Here is a 23,048-nt window from a genome sequence, read left to right as displayed (position 1 = left end):
GAAAAGCAGGAGACTCCTAACTATATTTTAACATGAATACCTGTAGTACAAAACTTGACAGTGGGAAAATTTAAATTTATCCCTTCACTTCAAGGGAGAAAGAAAAAGCAGTGGTGGGTATCTTTTCTTGGGAGGTTTGCTCTGTCACTATAGTTTTGGTGTGCTTTCAGAACACAGAACAGGATAAGCCCTTCAGGGCTGGTGCTTGGGGGAATATCTGGTTTCTGTGTCATACATGGGTTGGGAGGCAAGAAAATGCTCAGCAGTTCCACTCTACAGAGGAGGTACATTTTGAAGCAATTATGAAATTGTAACCTGGAAGTCATGAGATATAAGAAAAAATATATATATTCTTAAAAAAATTTAATTAAAGGTAGTAACCTCAAGTGTTTCAGTCCTCCAGAAAGGAAAAGTCATGAAGGTACTAGAGTTGGCACAGAATTTTCACTAACTTCCTTTAGTCTAGACTACTGAAGTTCAAATGATATTTCACACATATCATTGGGGATGTACCCTGTGGAATGTGCTTAATAATTAAAATACAAACAATTTTAAAGCCCCTTGTCTATGCATCTGTGGTATCTTCTGCTACTATAAGTTAAGCTGCCACAACATAGATGAATTTCATGACTAGTGTGCTTGCATATTAGTATTTTCAAGAAAAGAGTAAGTTATGAATACTATCTCATTAAGAAAAGCCAAGTTAAATGCTAAACACCATACTAAACTCTATAGTTAGATTAATAAATAGTTCTTCCTATCCTAAAGACAGAGAAGGTGCTGAAAACCGGGCTAAAGTTCTCTATGTTACATGAACTAGTGCTTATACATGGCAAGAACAGTGACAAAAAAGCTGCAAGCTTAAATCAGTTCAGTATTAGATTGCAAATCTATACTAAAGTTTCTTCTGCTGAGATGGAGAAATCTAGAGGCATAAAGAAAGTGACACAGTCACTTAAGAGAGCCCAACTTGTAATTTCTTTTTGTGAAAGGATTGGAACACCCACTGTACCCTGGGAATCTTTAGGCAAATCAGCTCCATTAGCTGCTTAAAAATGTGAATATGGCAGCCTTGTCAGTATTGTGATTGTTCACAGAAAAATTTAGTAGAAAGAGTAATAAATTAATCTGGATATAATGTCATGACTACTTAACATAAGACATGCCTCGATTCTCAGATCACTGAAAAGCACTGTGCATCACTGGGCAAAATAAGATCAATTCAAGCTGCTTGCTCACGGATCTGTAGCCTGTTCACAGTTTCTTGTAGCCATAAAAATTTTTGATACGTCTAACAAAAACTAAAATTCCATGAATGTGAGACAAATTATATAGGAGAACATGTGATATAGAGAACCAGGTGTCAAATATGTAGAAAGATATCAAATGTGCTGTTAGAATAAAAGCCTTCACCTGCCACTGTCATCCTCTTTAATATTCTAAACATTATTTTTAACTCTGAAATATTTCTGAACTAAGGAAGACTTATTTTTGATTGAATTCTTCTATTTGGTTGATACTAACCTCATATAAGACTGAAGGAATATATAAATAATATTATGAATTCATATGCATTAGAATATTGCAATATTAAACATTTTATTTTGCTTTGATTTCAAAAGAAATTAGCAATTTTAATAATTTTCAAGTATATCTTCAAACAAAGGAAAAAATAAAAATAAGGCATATTGCCTTTTGATTCAACAGCATATATAGGAGGTTCCCCATATCCCTTTGTTCAGATATTTTTGTGAATTATTATATATATCTGGCACGTTGTCTTTGTTCTCATCATTTGCTCATAATGGAAATGGATCAGTGTTGCATTTTGACTTCAGGGTTCTGTGTCTGTTTGATCTAGTCAGTAATGAATTGTATTCTACTCTCATCCACACCTGAAGATCCCACCATAACCAAAGAAAGTTGTGTATTAAAAAAAAAATATTATATGATGGATTCCTATTTGGAAAGCACTACACGTGTCAGTGTACAGGCACACACATACACACATATACATGCACAAAGAAAATTCCACAGGATTTAATGGAGTTTTTGCTTTTTAGAATTTATTCCAAACTGCTCTGGAATTCTGTATTTTCAAGAGATGCATTGAATATTCTCTGAAAATCTAAAACAACAATAAAATAATTATTTTTAAAATAATAATGGAAATATGAAATATTTAGCCTTTTGAAAGAAACATACAAAATTTTTGTAAGGGTGTTAAGTATGAGGACTGAATTACTGCTCAGGAAGAATGACTTAAAAACTAATTGGTTCACTTAGCTGGGTAATAATGGTTACTTTAGCTTTTTTAGCCTGTCACAATCATTGCAACAAAAGAACTATCTTGAAATGAACTTTCTCACAGGTCCCAGAGCTTTGGTGGGGCAAGTATTCACTTCACAATTATGGTCTGATTCAGCTGTAGGTGCGATTGACTATCACATTCTGTTGATTCAATGTTCTGCTTACTATAGCTTTGTACAAATGGTTAGATCTATTAATTTCAAATCCACTCTAATTCAGTGTACAGAAAACCGTCCCATAAGAAAAGATGGCTTAAAAATAATTAAGAAACAAAAGAGATTGCTATATGTATTACAAAGAAGAGCATCCCACAGGAAAACAAGTTAATACAATGCAAATATAAATTTTGCTTCTGTGTTGGATCTGCCACAGTTAGGTTTTTATGACAGTTTGTAAAAGTATAGTAAATGTATGGTAAACTGCTATTTGGCAGGCATAGTCAATACAAAATGGTGTTCCTTGAATGGGTCCTATCTGGAACACCTTAATCCTGTCCCAGAAATATTTGTGAAACTCCTGGGCCTTTTACCACTCTTGCTCCAACATATCGCTAAATAAATAGCCATCATTTCTAAAGCACTGCAGGGTTTTTAAGCTAAATTTCAAAGCTCTGCAGGATTTCATGTTACACAGCCCTTATTACAATCTGGGGCTATTGTGCATCTTAGAAAGCACTGTATGGAAAATCTGCCCCTAAATGAGAGCTGGGAGGGAACAAATCCCATATTTGGAATTAGAGAAACTAAGGGAACAGCACCTATTCTATTACTCCTTGACATGCTGCTAGAAAAAATGAAGAAGGATATATTTGCTAGTGCATTCGAACTACTTTGTGCTGAACTCTTGAAACAAAGGAATTGTAAACCAACTACTTAACTAGGCAGCAGAGGCTTTATGGCCTGTTTGCATTTTGAAAGGAATGCAAAGGATTTGAATAAGACTTCAGAATTGATTTTCACAATCTTCCACTTATGTAGTGATTCATACTGATGTGTGTGATTGTGATGGTTTTCAAGTAGTTCTGCTGTTACACCTCTCCTGCCATTTTGCAAGGCTTTACTGGCTGCAGGTATAAGTTAACATCCAGTGCAGTTCAATATTCTTCAACCAGCCCATAGTTTAACATTGATTTTAAAAGGGAAACAGGATGTGACATCATGGTCTGAGCACAAATCTGATGTTCTCAATCTCTGATAACAGAGAGATAAAAAAAGGCCTAAGATCAACCTGGAAAGTGTGTGTTTAATAAATGATCTTTCTTCATTTACTGAGTTAAGTTTTGTCTCTTTAAAAAGTTTCATTCTGTTAACAGGTTGAAAAAAAACCCTCAAAATGTTGTAAAAGTAGATTTGATTTTTAAAAGGTAGTATTAGCCATAAATTAAGCAAAGAATGGCCTACTTTAGAACATAACAGAGTACTTGAAGTATTTGAAGTACGGCAAGGATGGTCAGCTTACTAAAGAAAAAAATGCTATACAGTGTGATTTCCTATGATAGCATAAAGCCATACAGGAACAGGACAGTCACATGCCAGAATGGATGGTTTCCTGAAGGGACTTCAGAAGAGGCTCTTACATCATTGGGTTATTTTGTACCTGTGCATGAGGCAGTTTCTCAGTCCTACTCTGTGCCATGGGGCTGCAAGAGTTCAGTGATGCATTAGATTGCTGTCTGGCTTAGAATATAACCCCCAGCCAGGGCTACTTTATTTTGAGTGGAAGCCTCCTTAATCAATTCCACAATATGCAAAATATACTATATATGACATCATTATATACTATAGTTCTATATTAAATATAAATCGTAATATAAGCTCTGCTCCCCACAGCCTTTTAAACTATAGCTCAGTAACAGAAAGAAAAACAAAACATTTCATGTGAGAAGCACTGCAATGGAGAACTCCTTGCACACAATATATGTCTCACTGGCACATCATAAGAGTCTTACTGAGATATCACATCTCATAACCACACTTTAATTCTCATTTTTCTATCTATAAGGCATTCAGTTTTTATAACTGAGCTTGAAATGTTCAACTTATCCTCACTGAGAAAGGGAATTTGATAATTTGAAGGCAACAACAGAAGAGGATAGCCATTACTCTAAAAAAATTATCTGTTGAGAAGATTGACAGTCAAGTGAAAAATTGGACAAGAAATGTAGAGGGACCAAGTGAATAGGAAGATCTCTGCCTTTTAACTTAGAAAATTAAAGAGAGGCAGAAAAAGGGGACGGAAATAGAAAGAAAGAACTTTCCTTCTACAAGTATGTCAATCTTAAGGAAGTTGCTTCTGTCAGTGTCCAGGTTGGAGCCTCCAACAGTCCAGGAATGTGATAAGCTCTTCTATAAGAAATAATCTGGAAGCAAAACATGCCCAGCTGGCTGTTGCAGTCATGCTGGCATGGTAGCGTGGAGGAAGGTTTTAGAAAGGCCTTGGGAATGGTAAACTGAGGAAAAGGATACATTCATGTATGCCCCATTGTTTTAGAAAGGCTTTGGGAATGAGAAACTGAGGGAAAAGATACATTTATGTATGCTCCACTGTTTCGGGAAAGTCCCGCTTCAGCATTCCTCTGTAGACCCCCTTCTCCCCACCCCTGAGCAGTTCCCATTGGACCTGGCCCCTGGGGTGGTTCTGATGTGCCTTAGCTGAACACTGTCTCTATTGTTTAAGACCTTATCTCTTAATTTTGCTGTATAAAACTGTATCTGGGCAATAGCCCAGGGCCTTTGGTCACTGCAATGCTTCAGGCAATACAATCTCTCTGGACAAGCATACCATTGGTCTCTCTTGGTCTCTTTATCTCGAACCCTTGCGGCGACTGAGGCAGCGCCGCAGCTCGGACCGTGCTAACCCACACGCTGCCTGGTGAGCCCAGGGCAGCGGGACCGCGGAAAACCCCGGCCCCTGGAGGGGACAGCTAGCCGGAGGGTCCCGGGGGGCCGGGGAGGGACGGGGGACAGCGGCGAGTAACCCCCGAGAGCAAAGTGGCGGTCGAAAGAGAAGCAACAAGTGGCGCCCAACGTGGGGCTTTGCACTGGTCTGAGCAAGCCTGCCGCAGCCGTCGTGAACAGTGCACTGGCTAGGAGCTTTTCCAGACACCGCAGTGTCACCGCGAGCTGCAGAGCGGAGAGCGGTGTGAATAAATCGCTACGCAGGCTGTCGGCTCCGCGGGGAGAAGCTCTGGGATCACGCTGGTGGTGTGAGGCATTTGCCTCTCCACACAGCCCAGCGGGACTGTTGCCGTGGAGACAGACGCCGATTTCTGTCCGGCGAGGTCGTCACGGGTCGGACGGCACCTCTCCACACCCGGGAGACCGCCCGGGGTTCGGGAACCGTTGCTGCAGTGGTGTCTAAAGGACGGCGGTGGGTGAGTCTCGGTACTGGGGGGCAGGGGCCCGGCCAGGAGACATCGGCTCCTGTGTGCCCGTGGGGGGACACGCCGGCGCGCAGGCGTGACGGGAGTCTCCGTCGTAGCTTTAGAACTTTGGGTTTGCTGCAGTAATTGGTTGAGATTTGCTGTGAAGCCAGCCATGGGTGTTAGGCTGACTACACAGCAGAAAGAGATTTATAAACAAGTTCAGGAGCCCCTGCTGAGTGCAGGTGTCAAATTTCCTAAGAGCCTTGTAAAAGAGTTTGTCAGATGGTTATCAGTAAGTTTTCCGGAGATAACAGAGCAAGTAGCGAAAGAAAGACGATTTTGGAAGCGTGTTGGTGCAGTGCTGAGTGAAAGGACAAAGGCAGGAGATCCCTCAGTGAAAGAAGGTTTTATGAGAATGTTTTTGGTCGTTTACGATGTTGTGAAAGAGAGTGCGGACACTCAGGGCGCCCAAGGAGCAGAAAAGCGCCCTGTCGCGTCCCCGGTGCCCCCCCGCACCCCCTGCGGTGAGAAAACTAACTGTGCAGATGTAGATTTAGTTTCTAACCCTTCTCCTCCTCCTGCTTTTGCTCCCGCAGCTGAAAACCCATGCTTTGCACCCCCCATTCCCCCCCCCGTGCAGCCCCCACAAGATGGAGGTGGCCACGCGGTTTTCCCTTCTCCATCCCCGCATTCCCTGCTCCCTGTGCCAGCCCAGAACATGCCCCCAGCCCTCGCATTCCCCCCTCCGCCTGTCCCTGACCCCAACCCCTCCTCCCTTGCGGCGATCCAGCCCACATTCCAGCCCCCGGTCCAGCCCTCAGCTCCTCCTCTCGCAGTTCCATCACCACCCCCTGTCCCTGTCCCTGCCCCGCTCCACGCAGCCCCGCCGGCTGCGGCCACTCCCTCACAAGCCGGCCCTCCTCCCCCTCCCTCTCCCGGTCTCTCTGGCAACGGCAGCGCCCAGGCTGTCAGCCGGGAAGTGCTCAGAGAGACCAAGCCTGCGTTCTTAGCCCCTGTGATTTATAATGCCAGGGGACAGAACGCCAAATGGAAGCCCCTTTCGTATGATAGTATTAGGGAACTTTGCAAAACGAAGCGTGAGTTTGGGGAAAGAAGTGAATTTTTTAAGAGCATTTTGAAAGCTACTATATGCTCCAAAACATTTGTCCCCGCTGATTTGAAACGTCTTTTCAGTTGCTTGCTCCCTCAGTCAGAGTTTAGATTGTGGGAAAGAACGTGGAAAAGACTTGCAGCAGATCTCCTCCCAGAGATTCTGCAAAGTCCAAGCCTTTCCACAGATATAGAGGATGAGGAAATCACTTTAGAACATCTAGTGGGTGAGGGTGATTGGAGCCAAGCTGAAAAGCAAGCAGCAGGCATTCCCAGAGCAGTGTTAGACCTGTCCAGGGATGCAGCAGAACGTGCATTTTTTAACATGCCTTCTAAAGACCCTATTGTCTCATATACCGCTTTAAAGCAGTCTGTTTCAGAACCATTCATGGATTTTGTGGATCGAGTGCGAGCCTCTGTGGAAAAAAGGGTGCAAAATCCAGAGCTCCAAGACCAACTTACATTAGAACTGGTCACCACAAATGCAAATGAAGTCTGTCAGCGAATCATCCTATCTCTTCCATCATCGCCTCCCCCCACACTCGATCAGCTCATCAAGGAGTGCACCAGGAAAGCTATGCTGATGACAGAGGACTCAGTGATAAAGCCACGGGAAAGGGTGGTTGCTTCAGGAGCAGCAACCCCCAGGACTCCAGGATCTGAAGGGCCTCCTCGACAAGGGGGGAAGGCGGGAGGGGGGAGAATCATTTTCCTTTATACTGGCAGAGCAAATTGTATCTTTTTCAGAGTTAGTTCACTTTGTTGTATGATTTTATCTTTCTTTCAGACTAGCAGAATGTCAATTTCCACATTCCTGCTCATCGTTTGGTTCCAGGGAATGGTCATCTACCCTTCCACGGTGGATGCATGGATTGTTCCACAGCCCAAGAAAAATGTGTGGGTCACGCTAGCCCAAGCCTTGCAACAGGATCATATGTGTTTGTCCACTGCCTCAGCAGAAAATCCGATGTCCACATGTTTAATAGGGGTTCCAAGTAAGGAGGACGAGTTTCCAATTGGTCTGGTCCGTTTGCAAAAGCAGGTGAACGAAAATAAAATACCTAAAGGTGCAGGACAAGTTGAAACACAAGTGGGAAATCCCCTCATTTTGTGGCAAGGGTGGGTTTCACATTTGCCCACTGCTGAGGGGGAGCCCCAGGAATTAGAACTCCTAGGCTCTGCAAAAGCTGAATTTTGCATTCAATTTGATTTTTCCCCAACCAAAGAAGTAAAATTATATGAGCATGTTAAACAGTACAAGGTAGAATTCAGAGCAGGTCAATGGTGCACAGCTGTCTACAAGCTGAAATTTGCATCCACCACTGATTTCCGTCCACGCAAGCTGGACAAGGGAATGTTTCTTATCTGTGGGGACAGAGCATACCCAGGAATCCCATCTCGTCTTATTGGAGGTCCATGTACTTTTGGGCATCTGACCCTTGCTTCCCCCAACATGACCCAAATTCCAATTGGGCAAGCAAAAAGTGGGAAAAAAATTACTAAGCGGAGTGCAAGCCAATTTGATGAACATTGTGATGCAGAAATTTATCATTGGGCAAAATCCAAAAGAGTTGCTGTCTCTGTGTTTTTACCATGGGTTGCAGCAGCCAAAGCATTGAGTGAATTAGGCAATCTAGAATGCTGGGTGACCAAGCAGGCAAATTTAACATCAGCAGCCCTGAGTGACCTCCTAGAAGATGAGGAAATAACCAGGAAGGCTACCCTCCAAAATAGGGCAGCTATTGATTTCCTGCTGTTGGCACATGGTCATGGATGTAAAGAATTTGATGGGTTGTGTTGTTTTGATCTGTCATCTAAAGGACAGAGTGTCCACTCGTCCATTCAGGAAATGAGAAGCCTCATTGGGAATGTGAAGCAAGAAAATGAGGATTGGTTTAAAAATCTGTTCAAAGACTGGGACCTTTCTGGGTGGGCAGTGTCTCTTTTAAAAGACATCTTTTACTTTCTAGTTGCATTGTTTTTAGTTCTGTTAGCATTTGGAATTCTGAAGCGGATCGTCTCCAAGGTCATCACCTCGAAGCCGAAGGCTTCTGCGCCGGTTTTCATCGCTGCTGCCGCCACGGAAAGCGATTGGTGGGAAGACGACAAGCAGAAAGACACTGCAGTTTAAGAGCCACAGTTTACCTTCTCCCAAGGCATCGTTCATCTTAGTAATTGAAAAGCGGGGAATTGTTGCAGTCATGCTGGCATGGTAGCGTGGAGGAAGGTTTTAGAAAGGCCTTGGGAATGGTAAACTGAGGAAAAGGATACATTCATGTATGCCCCATTGTTTTAGAAAGGCTTTGGGAATGAGAAACTGAGGGAAAAGATACATTTATGTATGCTCCACTGTTTCGGGAAAGTCCCGCTTCAGCATTCCTCTGTAGACCCCCTTCTCCCCACCCCTGAGCAGTTCCCATTGGACCTGGCCCCTGGGGTGGTTCTGATGTGCCTTAGCTGAACACTGTCTCTATTGTTTAAGACCTTATCTCTTAATTTTGCTGTATAAAACTGTATCTGGGCAATAGCCCAGGGCCTTTGGTCACTGCAATGCTTCAGGCAATACAATCTCTCTGGACAAGCATACCATTGGTCTCTCTTGGTCTCTTTATCTCGAACCCTTGCGGCGACTGAGGCAGCACCGCAGCTCGGACCGTGCTAACCCACACGCTGCCTGGTGAGCCCAGGGCAGCGGGACCGCGGAAAACCCCGGCCCCTGGAGGGGACAGCTAGCCGGAGGGTCCCGGGGGGCCGGGGAGGGACGGGGGACAGCGGCGAGTAACCCCCGAGAGCAAAGTGGCGGTCGAAAGAGAAGCAACAGCTGGCTAGAGCCACTAAAGACTTGAATACTATAGCTGGATGCTGCTTCTCTTTCTTATGAGTTACAGTTCCTCACTACTACCAGAAAAATTTTCTCCAGTGAAATACAAATGCTGAAGAAAACCTATATGATCAGAAGGTAAAGCTGGTACCCTGAAAACTGTCTTTCTATTTGAAAATGGAGAAGCCCTGTATAGAAGTCCATGAATTCCCAAATATTGGCTTTGGTCATCATGTTGGATGACAAAGAACTGTCATGAACAATGAAGTGGATGAGAAAAGCCATACCAAAAGCATAAGATCACAAATCATAAAAGCAAGGCAAGCAATTAATGAAGAATGAAGATAAAATAACTGAAGAGAAGAAAAAGAAACTACAACTGATGAAATTGGAGACTATGCAGTGATATTTTTTTCTTTTTTAGTCTGAAACTTGAAAACAGATTATTTTTTCCACATGCAAGCCTAAAAGAGAAATCTCCACTCACTATGAACACTCCTTGCAAGGAGTCAGTAAGAATGGAAAATGCAGCCTTTAAAACTAGGATCATGCTCCAGAGCAGAGGGAATGTAAAGGAGTACTTGGTTGCTACCAAGACAGTCTGGCTTAAAAGTTCTCTCTTCTCCTTTCTGATAGCCAGTAAAAGACATTATACACTTGCTCCTGCCCAATAATCATAAAATCATAGAATTGTTACAGTTGGACCTCTGAGATTATCAAATCCACTTGGCAATGTAGCATCATCACCATGCTCATCAGTTACCTGCATTTTTCAGACTAGGAAACTAACTAACTAAGAAATAAAATAATCTTGCTGTGACTCCCTTCTCCACAGAGTCAGAAGTACCACAGCTCTGTTTTCACAAAAAGGACTTTTCCTTGTTGCTCAAGAGGAGAGGAATGGGTGGCTTGTCTACTGAGTATGTTGGTCAGCCCTTCTCCACTCAAACTCTCTAGGGCCTGGAAGGCACTGCATACACAATCACACAGTAACTGTATTGCTAGTAACACATTATCTTAGTTTCTAGTATTTTTCTTCCTAATTAGAAGTCATTAGCATATATAAACATTTTTTTTTCTGAAATGCTTTGAGCTCTGTTCCAATTTAGATTCTGTTATTTTGAAAGGTAAATAACCATAAAAAATTAAGCAAAATGCAACATGTCCCATAAAGCTCAAAGAAACATGAATATTTACCATACAGCTTTAGATGGAAAGCAAATGCTTCTGTATTGTTTTGAGTGTGTGTGACTTGAGATTGTTCCTAAGTAGCAAAATTATCATTGACTGAGCACAGGCATTTCATTATATACAAATTATGTCTTATTAAACATTTTAAAGGAAATATAATCTATTCATTTATTTTAAGTCATCAACTGCATGGCTAACCACATGACTAACCTCTGGCTCTATGTCTCACTGAGTCTTGTATTAAAAATTTAATGTATATGGGATGCAAACAGTTCTCATTTAAAACAATATGTACTGCAGAAAATTATCTGCAGAAGAAAAAAAAAACAAAACAGTGCCTCAGCAGGAGGAGATGAAGTTTTATTTGGCACAGAGCTATCCATGTGGAATACACTAAAATCAGAGAATATCTAAGAGCAGGGTGTATCTTAGGGAAAGTAAGAAATGCACTCAACTCATTGTGACCATACCTGTGGCCTTCTAACTTGCCATTCATAACTTTTAACTTGTAAACCCCTAAAAGGTATTTTCTGTCAGATTCCAGGCTGGAGCAACAGAGAAACCCTATAACAGTCCATGAAGATGGTGGGCTCCTCAGCAAGAAATGCCTAGCTGGCCAGAGCCATTAGAGATTTGGGTACTGTAGCTGGATAATGCCTCCCCTACTAATGAGTTCCTGTGCATTACTGTCATCACAAAATTGTTCAATAGTGAAATTTAAATGCTGAAAAATCCTAAATGATCAGAAGGTAAAGATAGTATCCTGTAAGCTGTCTTCTTTATTTGAAAGTGGAAAAGTCTGTGTAGAAGCCCCTGAATTACAAAATGTTGGTTTTTATCACAATACTGATATTTGCATGCATAAGTTCATAGAGTAGAGATTGTGACTTTTCTTCTTTGCTATGTGTTTCACTGGTATATCAGCTTTTGAGGCCTAAATATTTAACCACTGTAATCTGCTCTACATGTGGAGTGCTCAGTGGGTGACACTTCCAGACCAGTCGGAAGCCTCTGCTAATGCAAAAAAAAAAAAAATTAATTCTTTGGTTCTACTCATGTGTGACTGTAATCAATAAAAACAAAGTTTGTCCCTTTCACAGCACTACTGCTTCTAGTACAGCTTTTCCCTGTAGGTGACTCTACCCTCACTGCTAAGTGCAAACGGAGCATCTTTTTTGCTCCATTTTATCTCTCAGGGTTTCACATCCAGCCTTCTTCCTAACATCCACTGTTTATCTGTGCTAATCAACATTTCTATGGTCAAAATCCTCATTAATGGAGAGGAAACAGTCTTAGTATAGCTGAACAGGTCCTCACTCTGTTTCTACAGGAGAGCTGGCAGACCTCAGTGTGCTGACATTGAGAAAAGAGTGCAAGGCTGATACATCTACTCAAGCTTTTTCCTATAAAATAAGTTAAGGTTCTGACCAGAGGGAAAAATAAAAATGTTTATATCCATTAATAAATCAAATGGAAAATTTGTTGATGTTGGAAATATTCTCAGAGTTTAATGATAGGTCTATTGTTATCAACAACAATAATTAATAATTAATGTTTTATGTCTCTCAGATCCATCTTGGCAGCTAAAATTAGCAAGTATAAAATGTTACATTTTAGATTTATTCTTAGCAGGGATGTCTCCTACAAAATATTGCAGAATATATCCATGTCCATCACAGTCTGGATGACATGATATAGCCAAATTACATCTGGAAAGTTTATTTGTATTCTCTCTGGTCCTCTGCAGGGAATTCCCTTATGCTCTGTGACCTGCACAGATCTGATAACTCTGCCTGCAGAGCTAACTAAAATCAGTGCCATCCTCTGAACATGAAGCAGCATCTCTAAACCAGCTGATACTTACAGGTTTAGAGCAGTCTGGCTAATGTTTTATTGTAGAACTATTCTCATATTTTAGAAACTACAGAAAACAAAAGCCTCTTGCAGGCCATGGTGAGAGAACCAGACTGCCACAGGGGAGTATCGTACATATGAGCCTAACAAGAAGTTTGGAGAAGGAAGCTAGGGACTGCACTGGAGGGCTACTTGTTTTGTGCATTCATAATCATCCATTCCTTATTCCCCAGCTTTCAATGCCATTTAGATAAATTCATTCCAGAAGTTTGAGCTTTTGTAGCACACTAGCAGATTTCTGCCCATCAGTTTCTAAGGAAGACAAGTGAATCCAAGTGCCCTAAACCAGTTCTTCTAGATGACACATGATGACAGGTTTAAATATAGAGAGCAGAAAGACAATGAGATGAGATTAGAAATGCCCATCTGAGTTATTATTATTTAACACTAGGAAAGTGTCACTGACAGATATGAAGGTCCACTTACCCTGACTGTAGCATACCCATGTTTTGAATGGCAATTCTGTAAAGTGCTCCTTTGACAAAAAAAAACCCTCGATTTGTTTCTTTGGCTATGCTTTGCTCATCATTACCTATTTATCAACTGAAATACTGAAACTTCAATGAACTGAGATCTCCAGAGGCTCCAACACATAATGAAGTCATCATAGCATAACAAGTGTCATATGAGCTGTATCAATAATTTGTGTGCATGCTCCTAGCCATGGCAACTGCAAGGCAACACAATTTGGCTTAGTTCTGATTCATTTCAGGCTTTGCAATTGCTACTGGAAAAATGTGTGCACTGGGATTAATGCCACAACTCAAAGTTTTGAACACTTCCTGTTTACAATGAGCAGGAAATTTCCTACAGTTAAAAATATATGTTTGATTGTTTAATGCCTAATATTTAACGAGGACAGCTACATTCTTTAGGTATTCATGGACTCTGATTGAGTCTTCTCATTAATATTTTAAAACCTCTCTAGATTATGTTTTTACTAGTGTTAGGTATTATTGCTGAATCTTCTCTTCAAAAGGAAGAATCCTTTAGAAGTGGATGGAAGCAAACACTTGATCAGTTTAAGTCTCATGCATTTGTTTCTGCAGTGATTTTATCAACTGTGGTTTCTGAATAGCTACAAGAGACAAACTGAGTCTAACAACAGCTCTTGTCCATCATTAATATAACCTCGATACCTAGGTCTAACAATTATTCCTAGCAACACCATTTTTCTTCCATTGTAGTTCAACTGCAATGCCTTCTCTGATCATACAGTTTAGTAAAATGTTATTACTATTCTGTATTTACTTTAAAAGATAAGCAGTGTCAAAATTCAGGTTTTATAGCAGTAACTAAATTGCTAACACTCAAGCATGAATTCTGATTGATTTGACATAAGAGAATATACAGTAAACGACAGAGACTTAAAAGCCCTCTTAAATATAAGAAGTGTAATATCTAAATGCAAATAACAATAGCTTTACAATTAATCCCATCTTTTTAAACCCCAAGTTTCAATAGCTATACATTGACACTTGAGGTTTTGTTGTCCTGTATGGCTCAGCTAAGCTTGTTAAGAAAGCCATTCTCTTTCTAATCTTTCACCTAACTTTAAGTGGTATTTAAATAATAATACATCCATTTAGATTTCTAGCTTAAGGAAATTATTTAGCAAATATGTGATAGATTGCAATTGCAATTTTTCATGAAATGGAGAACACAGAGCACAAATTATATGCCACGCCACTAATTAGAGACAGATATGTAATCACTTACTAATGGAATAACATTTTGTGCCAACCTTATTCATACTTCCTTCCAACTGCTGGACTCCTTGTGCCAGATATATTTCCATTTTCTTCAGGGGAGAGAGATACTAACATGTTTTCCATCCTGTTTTTAAACCTAGAAGTCTAGTGCATACTGAACTTTCTTGACATTACAGGAATTCTATCAGTTTTAACAGCTTGAGGCCTTTTTATTACAAACATGTACACTTCCCTGCAGGGTTCTGGAAATCTCACAATTACATTCATTAAAACTGTCCATGATTATAGCCAAATGCATGTTTTGTAGGTTTACCTTTACAGTTTCCTTTCAACAATTATTCTGAACATAACTTTCTATTAAATTCCACAAAATACCTACTTATTCATCCAAAATGTCAGTTTGATATGAATTTTGACAAAACCATTAGAAGAGAAAAATACCAGAGCACATTTACTGTCAAATTTGTCAGTACCAGGCTTAATGTCTATGGTATGACTCACTGAGATTCAACAAAATAAGCATGTACGTCCATGAAAACAAGTATAAAAAGGTCATGTTTCAACAGCAGTCTAAAATTAGACACATTACATGCCTTTTATATTAGCATCAAGAGGATCTCTAGGTACATAATTTTGGGTCCCTGGTCATACCTAGGAGTCCCTTTATTTGACAAGCTAAGCATCCCTCTCATGACAAAACCCTGCTGTAATCCAGACAGTCTACTAGCACTGGCATTTCTCATGTCATAAATATGCTCAGATCACACTTGCTGAATGCTGACTTCATTGACTTGGGCACACAGTGACCACCATTTCTTTCTCAGAAATAAAAAGCAGGAAAGGTCAGAATTCATGTGATCATCCTTGTCTTTCCATCTTATTATTAGCATCAGTCTAGAACAGAGATTTGCATACTGCTTGTCCCACTTCCCATGAAATTTCACTTAACATCACCTTAAAGAAAAGACAGAAAGTGGAAATGAGAATGAAACTCTGATCAGACCAGTCAGAGAATCAGATCAATCCAATAGTCATTTTCTGACAAAATGCTCTCATTGGTGTGATTGCAAGACATAGGGCCTAAAATCTGTGACACAGGAAAATAAAAGGAAGAAAAAATGCGAAACTGTACAAATGAACTTCATAGTTCATGTCAAGGTTAAAGCATACCATATGTTCCTAAAAATATGCAGACCCAACAGGGAGTTCTAGTAATGTATAAATAAAAATCACTGCAATAAGTACACAATCTTTTGCAAATTTACTCTATTATTTGCTAAATGATAGTCCTTTAAAAGTGACTTTGTTTTCTATTGTTTCATTCTGTTATACAGAAAGAGTAATGATGTAATAATTACTGTTGTAGGGCAGAAGATTTACATTGCATTTATCTCAGAGCTGTGATTTTTGATGTATTATTATACCAGTTATCTATTAAAAAAAAAATCTTACTGTGTTTCTGTATCTGTTTAGGTTTACGTGACAAAGGTTTTCTATGCCTAGATTCTTAGAAAGAGTAATTCACATCTGAAAATCCATCAGAAGTTCAAATTTGTATTATAATGAAAATAACCAAGTAACTTGGTTTTGACGTTGCTGTTCTTATCATTCTTAATTAAATCCTTTAGTCTTGTGATGTTAATTGCCATGGTAAATCCATTTAAAAAATAACTTTTACTATTGCTTAGAATTGTCTATTGTTTCCTCTTTCTTAAAAGTAAGATCATGCAAGTGAAAGACATGAACATTTAACTGTTTGTTGATTGTTCTATTTCCCATTGACTGCCTTTCTATTTCTATTGAAATTCAAAGAATAGGCAAAGAAAGGTGTGAAAAAGGTGCAAAGCCCAAAAATAGCTGCTTGAGTCATCAACAGATTGTCTGAAATAATTCATAAATGTGTTTGTTGGAGAATGAGCTATTTTCCTTAGAGCTGTGGGGGTGAATTCAAGAAGAGGAAAAAACTACTCTAAACAGATCATGAAGATCAAGGAGGAACCACACAATTCTGGGAAGAGTAGGAAAACGGAGAATTACCTCAGGAAAGTCCAAGCTAACAGCATCTTAAAGCATCCTGTCAGTACCTATAGAAAGGTCACTGACAAGATGAAGTCAAGTTCTTCACAGTGATGTGTAGTGGGATGACAATGGGCATAAAGAAACAAGAGGAGGTGCATACCAGATATATGGAAACACATTTTGACTGTGAGGACAGTCAAGCTGTGGATCAAGCTTCCCAAGGAAGATGTGATGTTACCATGCCTGGAGGTTTTCTAGACTTTACTATTATATAAAGTCCTGAACAACCCATTTTGACCTAAAAGCTGACCTTGCCTTGAGAATGAAGTTGAATACATTTTCCAACCTTAACAATTCTGGGATTCTAAATTAGTTCTAAAAGCTTTTTAAAAGGTTCTGGGGATAAGAGACAGAGAACACAAGCTCCTAAAATCTAACCAATTTCTTCCCTGTAACCTGCTTACAATCAAAATGTCTGTTTTGTTTAGATACAGCAAACTGAATGATAAAGTTGATGTATTTTGAGAAACAGTCTGACAGGCACTTTTGAGAAGAATGTTACCTTCTCCTCTGAGGCAGGTAACAGTAACATGAATGACAATGTTTAGTGATCTTGGGTAAGAAAGATCTGCTCCCAGAGGTTCTCTTGAGAATCTAAAAGCAGGTAGTTAATTCAACTGATGTTAACAGGTTTTGTCAGAATTTGGCATGGTAAAACAGCGTTGCTTAAACAGACCTACTTTTGTAATAGTTATTCAGCTAAATTTGCTTTTCTCCCTTTGGTTGTTTCTGAGTTTCAAAACACACAGCAGACAGATAGATGTGTGTGGTGTAGTGCACTCTGACTTCTGACCTATTTACTGGTGTGTTTCTGGGATGGATAACCCATACCAGAAACTCTCTGGGTCAGCTGTTCAACAAGCTGTTACACACACCAAAAAAGATGACAATCAGCAGAGATGTTAATTTGGAAGTCAGACACTGACAAAAATGGAAGGATATATTTTCCCAGGCTTTAGCTTCTTAAATGGAGGGTATTCCCTTGAAGTTCTACAGAAAGACTTGAAATATGGAGTGCTACTGCTTGACATACTGAATTCCCTACTTCCTCATTGATTTTCTAAAACAACCTTAGTGCTGTGTTAGCATCATTTCTCTGTTCATTCCATCTGCTCTGAGGTCTCCCCCGCTGTTTCCTAGGAGATATATTGCCACGATGCCTGCATCTGTAAATCAGTGGCAGATATGGGGCAAGAGGCACATGGTTAGAGGCAGCATTATTATCACCTGAATATTTGCAGGTTTCTCAGGGGATCCCACCACCCACCGTCTCTCAAAACCTGAGGGAGCCCTAGTTTTGCAGTCAGCTACTTCAGAGCACTATGGGAATGGGATGCTTGTCTTCTCAGCTCCTTTCCACTTCTACTTGCTTCTTTCAACTTAACACCTCTATTAAAAAAAAGCTAAAAGTGGGCTATTTTTGTCCAGTCAGTCTATTTAGTGAACATTCTAATCTTATTATCTACACATTTTTATGGGATTTTGCTTGTTTACAATGTCAGGTCACTGACAGTTTATGTTATGGTGATCAGGACAGGCCTTTTTCATATCCTTTAAGGTATGGTCTAAGGGATTAATTTCAAAATACAATAGTAAGCATAATAAACTGGATATTGCAATTAAATATGATTGATACTGAATATCAGGTTTACTAAATCTTGCATTAACATCTTTCCTGTTCTTTCCATAGTAGGTACACAGAAATCTGACTATGGCTCGCAAAATATCTCACAGCATTTTTAAAATAATGTTTTAAAAAATATTTAAAAATAAGAAACTTTCTCACAAATGACCCAAACATCAGCAATGAACCCTTAATTATAGCCAGTATCAGATTATATAGAAAATAGTTAACTTTTTCTCATATGTATAAGGAATTTTATTGGTTTTTTTTCCAAATGTATTTGGTTTTGTTTACTTCACAGGAAAAATAGATATACAGGAATTGTTTATATCAAAAAGCCAATGTGTTTTTGTTAGGCAAAACTGTGAACAAACCAAGATATTTTCTGAACTGGTATAAAAGGAAAGAGAATTTATGAAAAAATTACACATAATATTAATCAATAACTTATGGCAGCAGAGAATCTATTCATTAAATGAGATCAGGAGCATAGTAAAAGTTTATAGCTTAAATATTAAGGGCTCACATACAGAAGAAATACAGCCATTTTTCTTGATGGCAAGAAGAACATTAGGAAACATAAGATAGCAAGAGTTATGATATACTGAAAGCTACAAATCATTGATAGATATTTCCTAAAAAACCTGTCAGTCTTTTCAAAGTAAATATTTTTACTTTGAAGTAAGTATAATGTATAAATTAATGCTTTTGTAGATGTTAGGGACATCTCATAGGTTTTGTGAAATAACAGATATTTGAGCAATTAGGTTATAAATGAGAGGTTTTACCCTTGCTTAACTCAGGAGACTTAATTTCAGAGTTAAAACTAAATTCACTTATTAAAGTGTAGAAATTGCATATAGTCAAGTTTAAATATGATTATGTGACTAACATTTAACAGTGGAAAGAAAATGAGACAGAAAGAAATACTAAAGTAAATTAATATGCTTCTCATGCACAGTATAACACCAACTATATTTGAACAAGAAACATAATTAATTTGATAATATTTTAGTAATTTCAACCTTCAGTGACCTGTATTTCAAAACAGGATCTGACAGAACAGAAATCTTTTACACAGTTTGAAACATTACGAAAACTTTGAATAAAGTTCTGTGTTTTCAAAGGTTAAGGGAAACATAATGAGAAAAGCAGAACATTTCTCAGCTGTGTCCTTCAACAAAATGCACAATATGTTTTGCTAAGAAGGAGCAAAAGCGGAAAGTTTTTCTGTTGACAAAAGGCTTTTTGCTATCCCAATCCAAACCTTACAAGAGAAACCTTACTCCCCTCCATGACTTCCCTCATGAACTACTCTAAAACAAGCTGAAATGACCCATGACCTAGACCTCTGTTCTACTGTTGGCATCCTCAGGTTACTTAAACTGGACAAAAAAATACAGGTAATATAAGAAATGAAAAATATTTTGAAGTATTAAAGAATATAAATCCTTTCTATATGTCCTCAGTAAATATTTTGTCCATTTGTGACCATGGGAGGTGATCCTTTTTTACTGAAAGAACTTAGTTGAACGAAAGAGAAAGCAATGTTCAAACTCACTTATCTTTCATTAAAAGAAGCTTTTGCAAAAACATCAATGATATACTCAGCTTTCAGAAAGCAGAGCTAAACATAACATTCTAGAATATCTATGATTTTTTTTTAAACCAGAAAGAAAATAACAAAAACCTGTGCTTATCTAAACCAAGACACTCAGTGGTTTTTTCTATGTCATAGCTGTCAATGGGTGTAATTAAAACAAGCCACAGAAATTTCTTGGAGATTGAATAGCTCTGAAGTTAATAGAAGTAGTTTGTGAAGTGTTTAATACAGACAAAGGAAACCACAAACTGCAAACAAATCAACAATATGCTGTTTGCTATAATAAATCTTTGGTCTGCTTAATTTACATACTGTTCAACTTTAAACTTGAATTCAGCTTTGATGACATTTACAAGGACCTACTCAAAAAGGAAATAGACACAAATATAGAACTACAATCAATTTAAATTCAGAGCAAAACTAAAGCACAGAAAAAAGGGATATGCTTCAGCACTGTGAATTAACATCATCATGTGGATGTTAACTAGCTGCCCCAATAATATAAGAATAGTGTAAACAGAAGAATGAGAATGGAACACAGCAAACTCAAACTTGGCATATTATGTTTCTCAAATCTTCTCCAATACATTAAGAAAAATGAGCTCCTCTTCTTGCCATAAAATACTAATTCAGTACTTATTCATCAAACAATTTTTGCTGACTTGGTTATTATATTGTCTTAATAAAATAGTCCCAAGATTTCTCCCAAAATTTTCAAACACTAAAAACTCATATGGTTTCACTTCCAGTAAATAATAAAATCTCAGAAACAAATCTAAGATGTTTTTAATCTTAAATCATAGGTCAGGACCTGATTCTCTTTCTAAAGTTTTCATGTATGGATTTAAGTTTCCAGCTCAGCAAAATGAAAACATAATTTAGATGTATGGACTAAAAATCAAACACTTCTTGGGATCATATATGATCTTGAAAACGAAAAAAATCAGAACTTGAATTCAAATACATCTGATGCCTATTCACATCCCTACTTACAAACACAGTGAAGTCATACCCATATATGATTGCTTTTATTTGAATAAATCTTCACTAAACAGTGGTGTTAGCTGGCCATTTTTTGTTGATGCTGCATTGACAGGCCAGCCTCTTGGAGCTACAACATATTCATGTATCAGTCAACATTGTGCTAAAAATAATTTTGGTTTGTAATAAGGGATGTCTTGCTAGATATAACAGATGTATTTTGCCTTTGATCTGTTAGAGGTGCTCCCTAGCTAGAAGTTCCTGGTTGGTAGATGTATCAAAACAAGATGTGGACTCAAAAAAGAATACAAGTGTAGCAAGAAGTGTTATTTTACAGTAATTTTTCAGACTGCATATTAAAAATATAAACCTTGTGATATGTTTTTTCTGTTAATTATTTCAGTTGATATATGCAGTTTTGGATCTGTTGGTCTCAGAAATATCTCAATGTAATATGTCTGTATTTTGAGAAGTTCAGGAAGCAGAAGTGAGGGAGCTCAAAGAGATTAAGATTAATAGAAAGGAACTGGATTAAGGGTGTGTTTTAGTTCATAGCTCCCTGGATCAAGTATCAGAAAGAGGCTGCCAGCATACCTAGGCAATGTGTTACCCAACACAGTTGTTCTGATGCCCCCAAACTCTGATTCTACAGTGGCAATGTACACAGGAACTTGCAGCTACTGAACCATATCTATTCCTGAAAAGCATAAAATAGTATTATGACTAAGTATGGCATTCCAGGGAGGATTAATTCTCTACTCTGATATATTCAGGTTGTTAGCACATTGCTTTTTTCCCCCCTGAATAAAATTTGTGAGAGTTACATGGGTTTCTTCTGGAAATCTATATTTTGTTTATTTGTACCTCTACACACTGTCTAAATTTTAAAAGCATATTAATATCTTGACTTCAATATTTTTGCTACCATAGGTGCTGAAAATGACTATGCTTGGTTTAGATATGTTTTACAAAGCACAGCTAAGTGTTTTGCATTGAATTTATGAGAATACTGGCAGCTAAACTGCTAAGCACTTATTTATAAAGAAGAAATAATTAATTACAGGTGTGCTGTAGAAACATCAGTTCCTACAGCAGATAATGAACATTATTTCATTTGATATTAGAAAAATTAAGATGAACAGTGCATTAAGCAGTTTAATATGGTAGGAAAAAGAACTACTTTACTTGCTTGCTCCAAACTTCATTCCATTCTATCACATATGCCCAGTTAACCAATTAAACACAATTTTCTATTCCAAGCAATCCTGTAGTTATGGTCAATTTTAAGCAACCACTTATTGACACTTGTGAAAGCTGCCTAGCATCACCAGGCACTGGGTGATTCCTCAAAACACTGGCAAGCCCGTTGTTCTACAGGAGAGGCACAAATGACAGTGATGTTCAGAGAACAGATTATTAAATCAGCAATACATCACTAAGTAGGGTATCCAGGGTTATTACTTTCTTATAGCTACATCAGTCAGAGATCTAACTGTTCTATGGCTTGTTATGATGTCTGTTTCTGCATATTTTCAAGAATCGTACTCCAACCTCTAAGCAATTTCTACTTGCCTTTCAAGTATCAGTGTGTTAATAAAAAGACAAAAACACTGTAGCGCAATCCTATTACAACTATTATAATGAACCAGAATTTGTGCTTTTGATGTTGAGCCTTTGAACTTTTTTGCTTTGAAATTTAGTTATAAAACACCCAAGTCTACCACAGAGAACACAGCTTATCTAGAGGGAACAATACCAAAACGGAGTTTTGGAAAGGAAATAAAGACTGTGCAAGATGTTAAATATTTTCCCTTGTCTCCTAATATTTTACCAAAACCACCAAGTCTTATGAGTGTAGGACTAAATGGATGTAATTATTTTAAGCTAAAAACAAATAAAACAATTATATTAATCTTTATGGGAAAATTTAATGCAATCCATCTCATACCTTGTTATGTGTCTGAGTTTGTCCGACCAGGATAAGGATATTTGATGAGATAATTGACAGGCAGAAATTGATTAGAATTATGGACCTCTCAGATCTGATGTACCTGTTTAAAAAAAAAATAAGGTACAAATTTTCTAAAAGAAAAAACAACTAGTATGTCACACAAAACCTTGATTTAGTTCTTGCATTAAACATTGTAGATACTCTGAAAGAGAGGTGTTCCCTTTCAGGTGCTCAGAAAGAATATTAGAGAGCTATTACAATATAAACATGAAAACGATATTTTGATATTTTGATAGATATTCCTCAATTTCCTCTTAGTATCTTGATATATTTAAAAAATAATCTACCAATGATTCTTTTCAAAACAGCTGGCAACATGGTTCTAATA

General features: G+C 38.4%; 2 protein-coding genes across 22 annotated transcripts in view; one reads left to right on the top strand and one right to left on the bottom strand.

Moving 5' to 3' along the window:
- ADGRB3 (adhesion G protein-coupled receptor B3) overlaps positions 1 to 23,048 on the bottom strand; it is a 461,440-nt gene that overhangs the window by 87,206 nt on the left and 351,186 nt on the right. For all 21 annotated transcript variants that reach the window (XR_014954217.1, XR_014954216.1, XR_014954218.1 and 18 more), the window contains one exon: positions 22,658 to 22,760. Coding sequence is in view for 17 of the 21 variants with exons in the window: in XM_021530139.4 (XP_021385814.1) it covers positions 22,658 to 22,760 (103 nt within the window). In the remaining 4 variants the exon portion in view is untranslated. The remainder of the gene's footprint in view (positions 1 to 22,657; positions 22,761 to 23,048) is intronic.
- On the top strand, positions 5,724 to 9,370 carry LOC144246072 (uncharacterized). Its single transcript, XM_085576384.1, has one exon. It carries the CDS (start codon positions 5,847 to 5,849, stop codon positions 8,913 to 8,915), a length of 3,069 nt encoding a protein of 1,022 aa, XP_085432510.1. The 5' UTR covers positions 5,724 to 5,846; the 3' UTR covers positions 8,916 to 9,370.

Source organism: Lonchura striata, chromosome 3 (assembly GCF_050655825.1).
Source record: "Lonchura striata isolate lonStrDom1 chromosome 3, ASM5065582v1, whole genome shotgun sequence".
In the NCBI taxonomy this organism is placed as follows: domain Eukaryota; kingdom Metazoa; phylum Chordata; class Aves; order Passeriformes; family Estrildidae; genus Lonchura; species Lonchura striata.
Note: the sequence above shows the minus strand (reverse complement) of the source record. Positions and strands in the feature narration are given on the sequence as shown.

Excerpts from the sequence above, each read along its gene's own strand:
- LOC144246072 (XM_085576384.1), top strand. The coding sequence starts at position 5,847 with ATGGGTGTTAGGCTGACTACACAGCAGAAAGAGATTTATAAACAAGTT.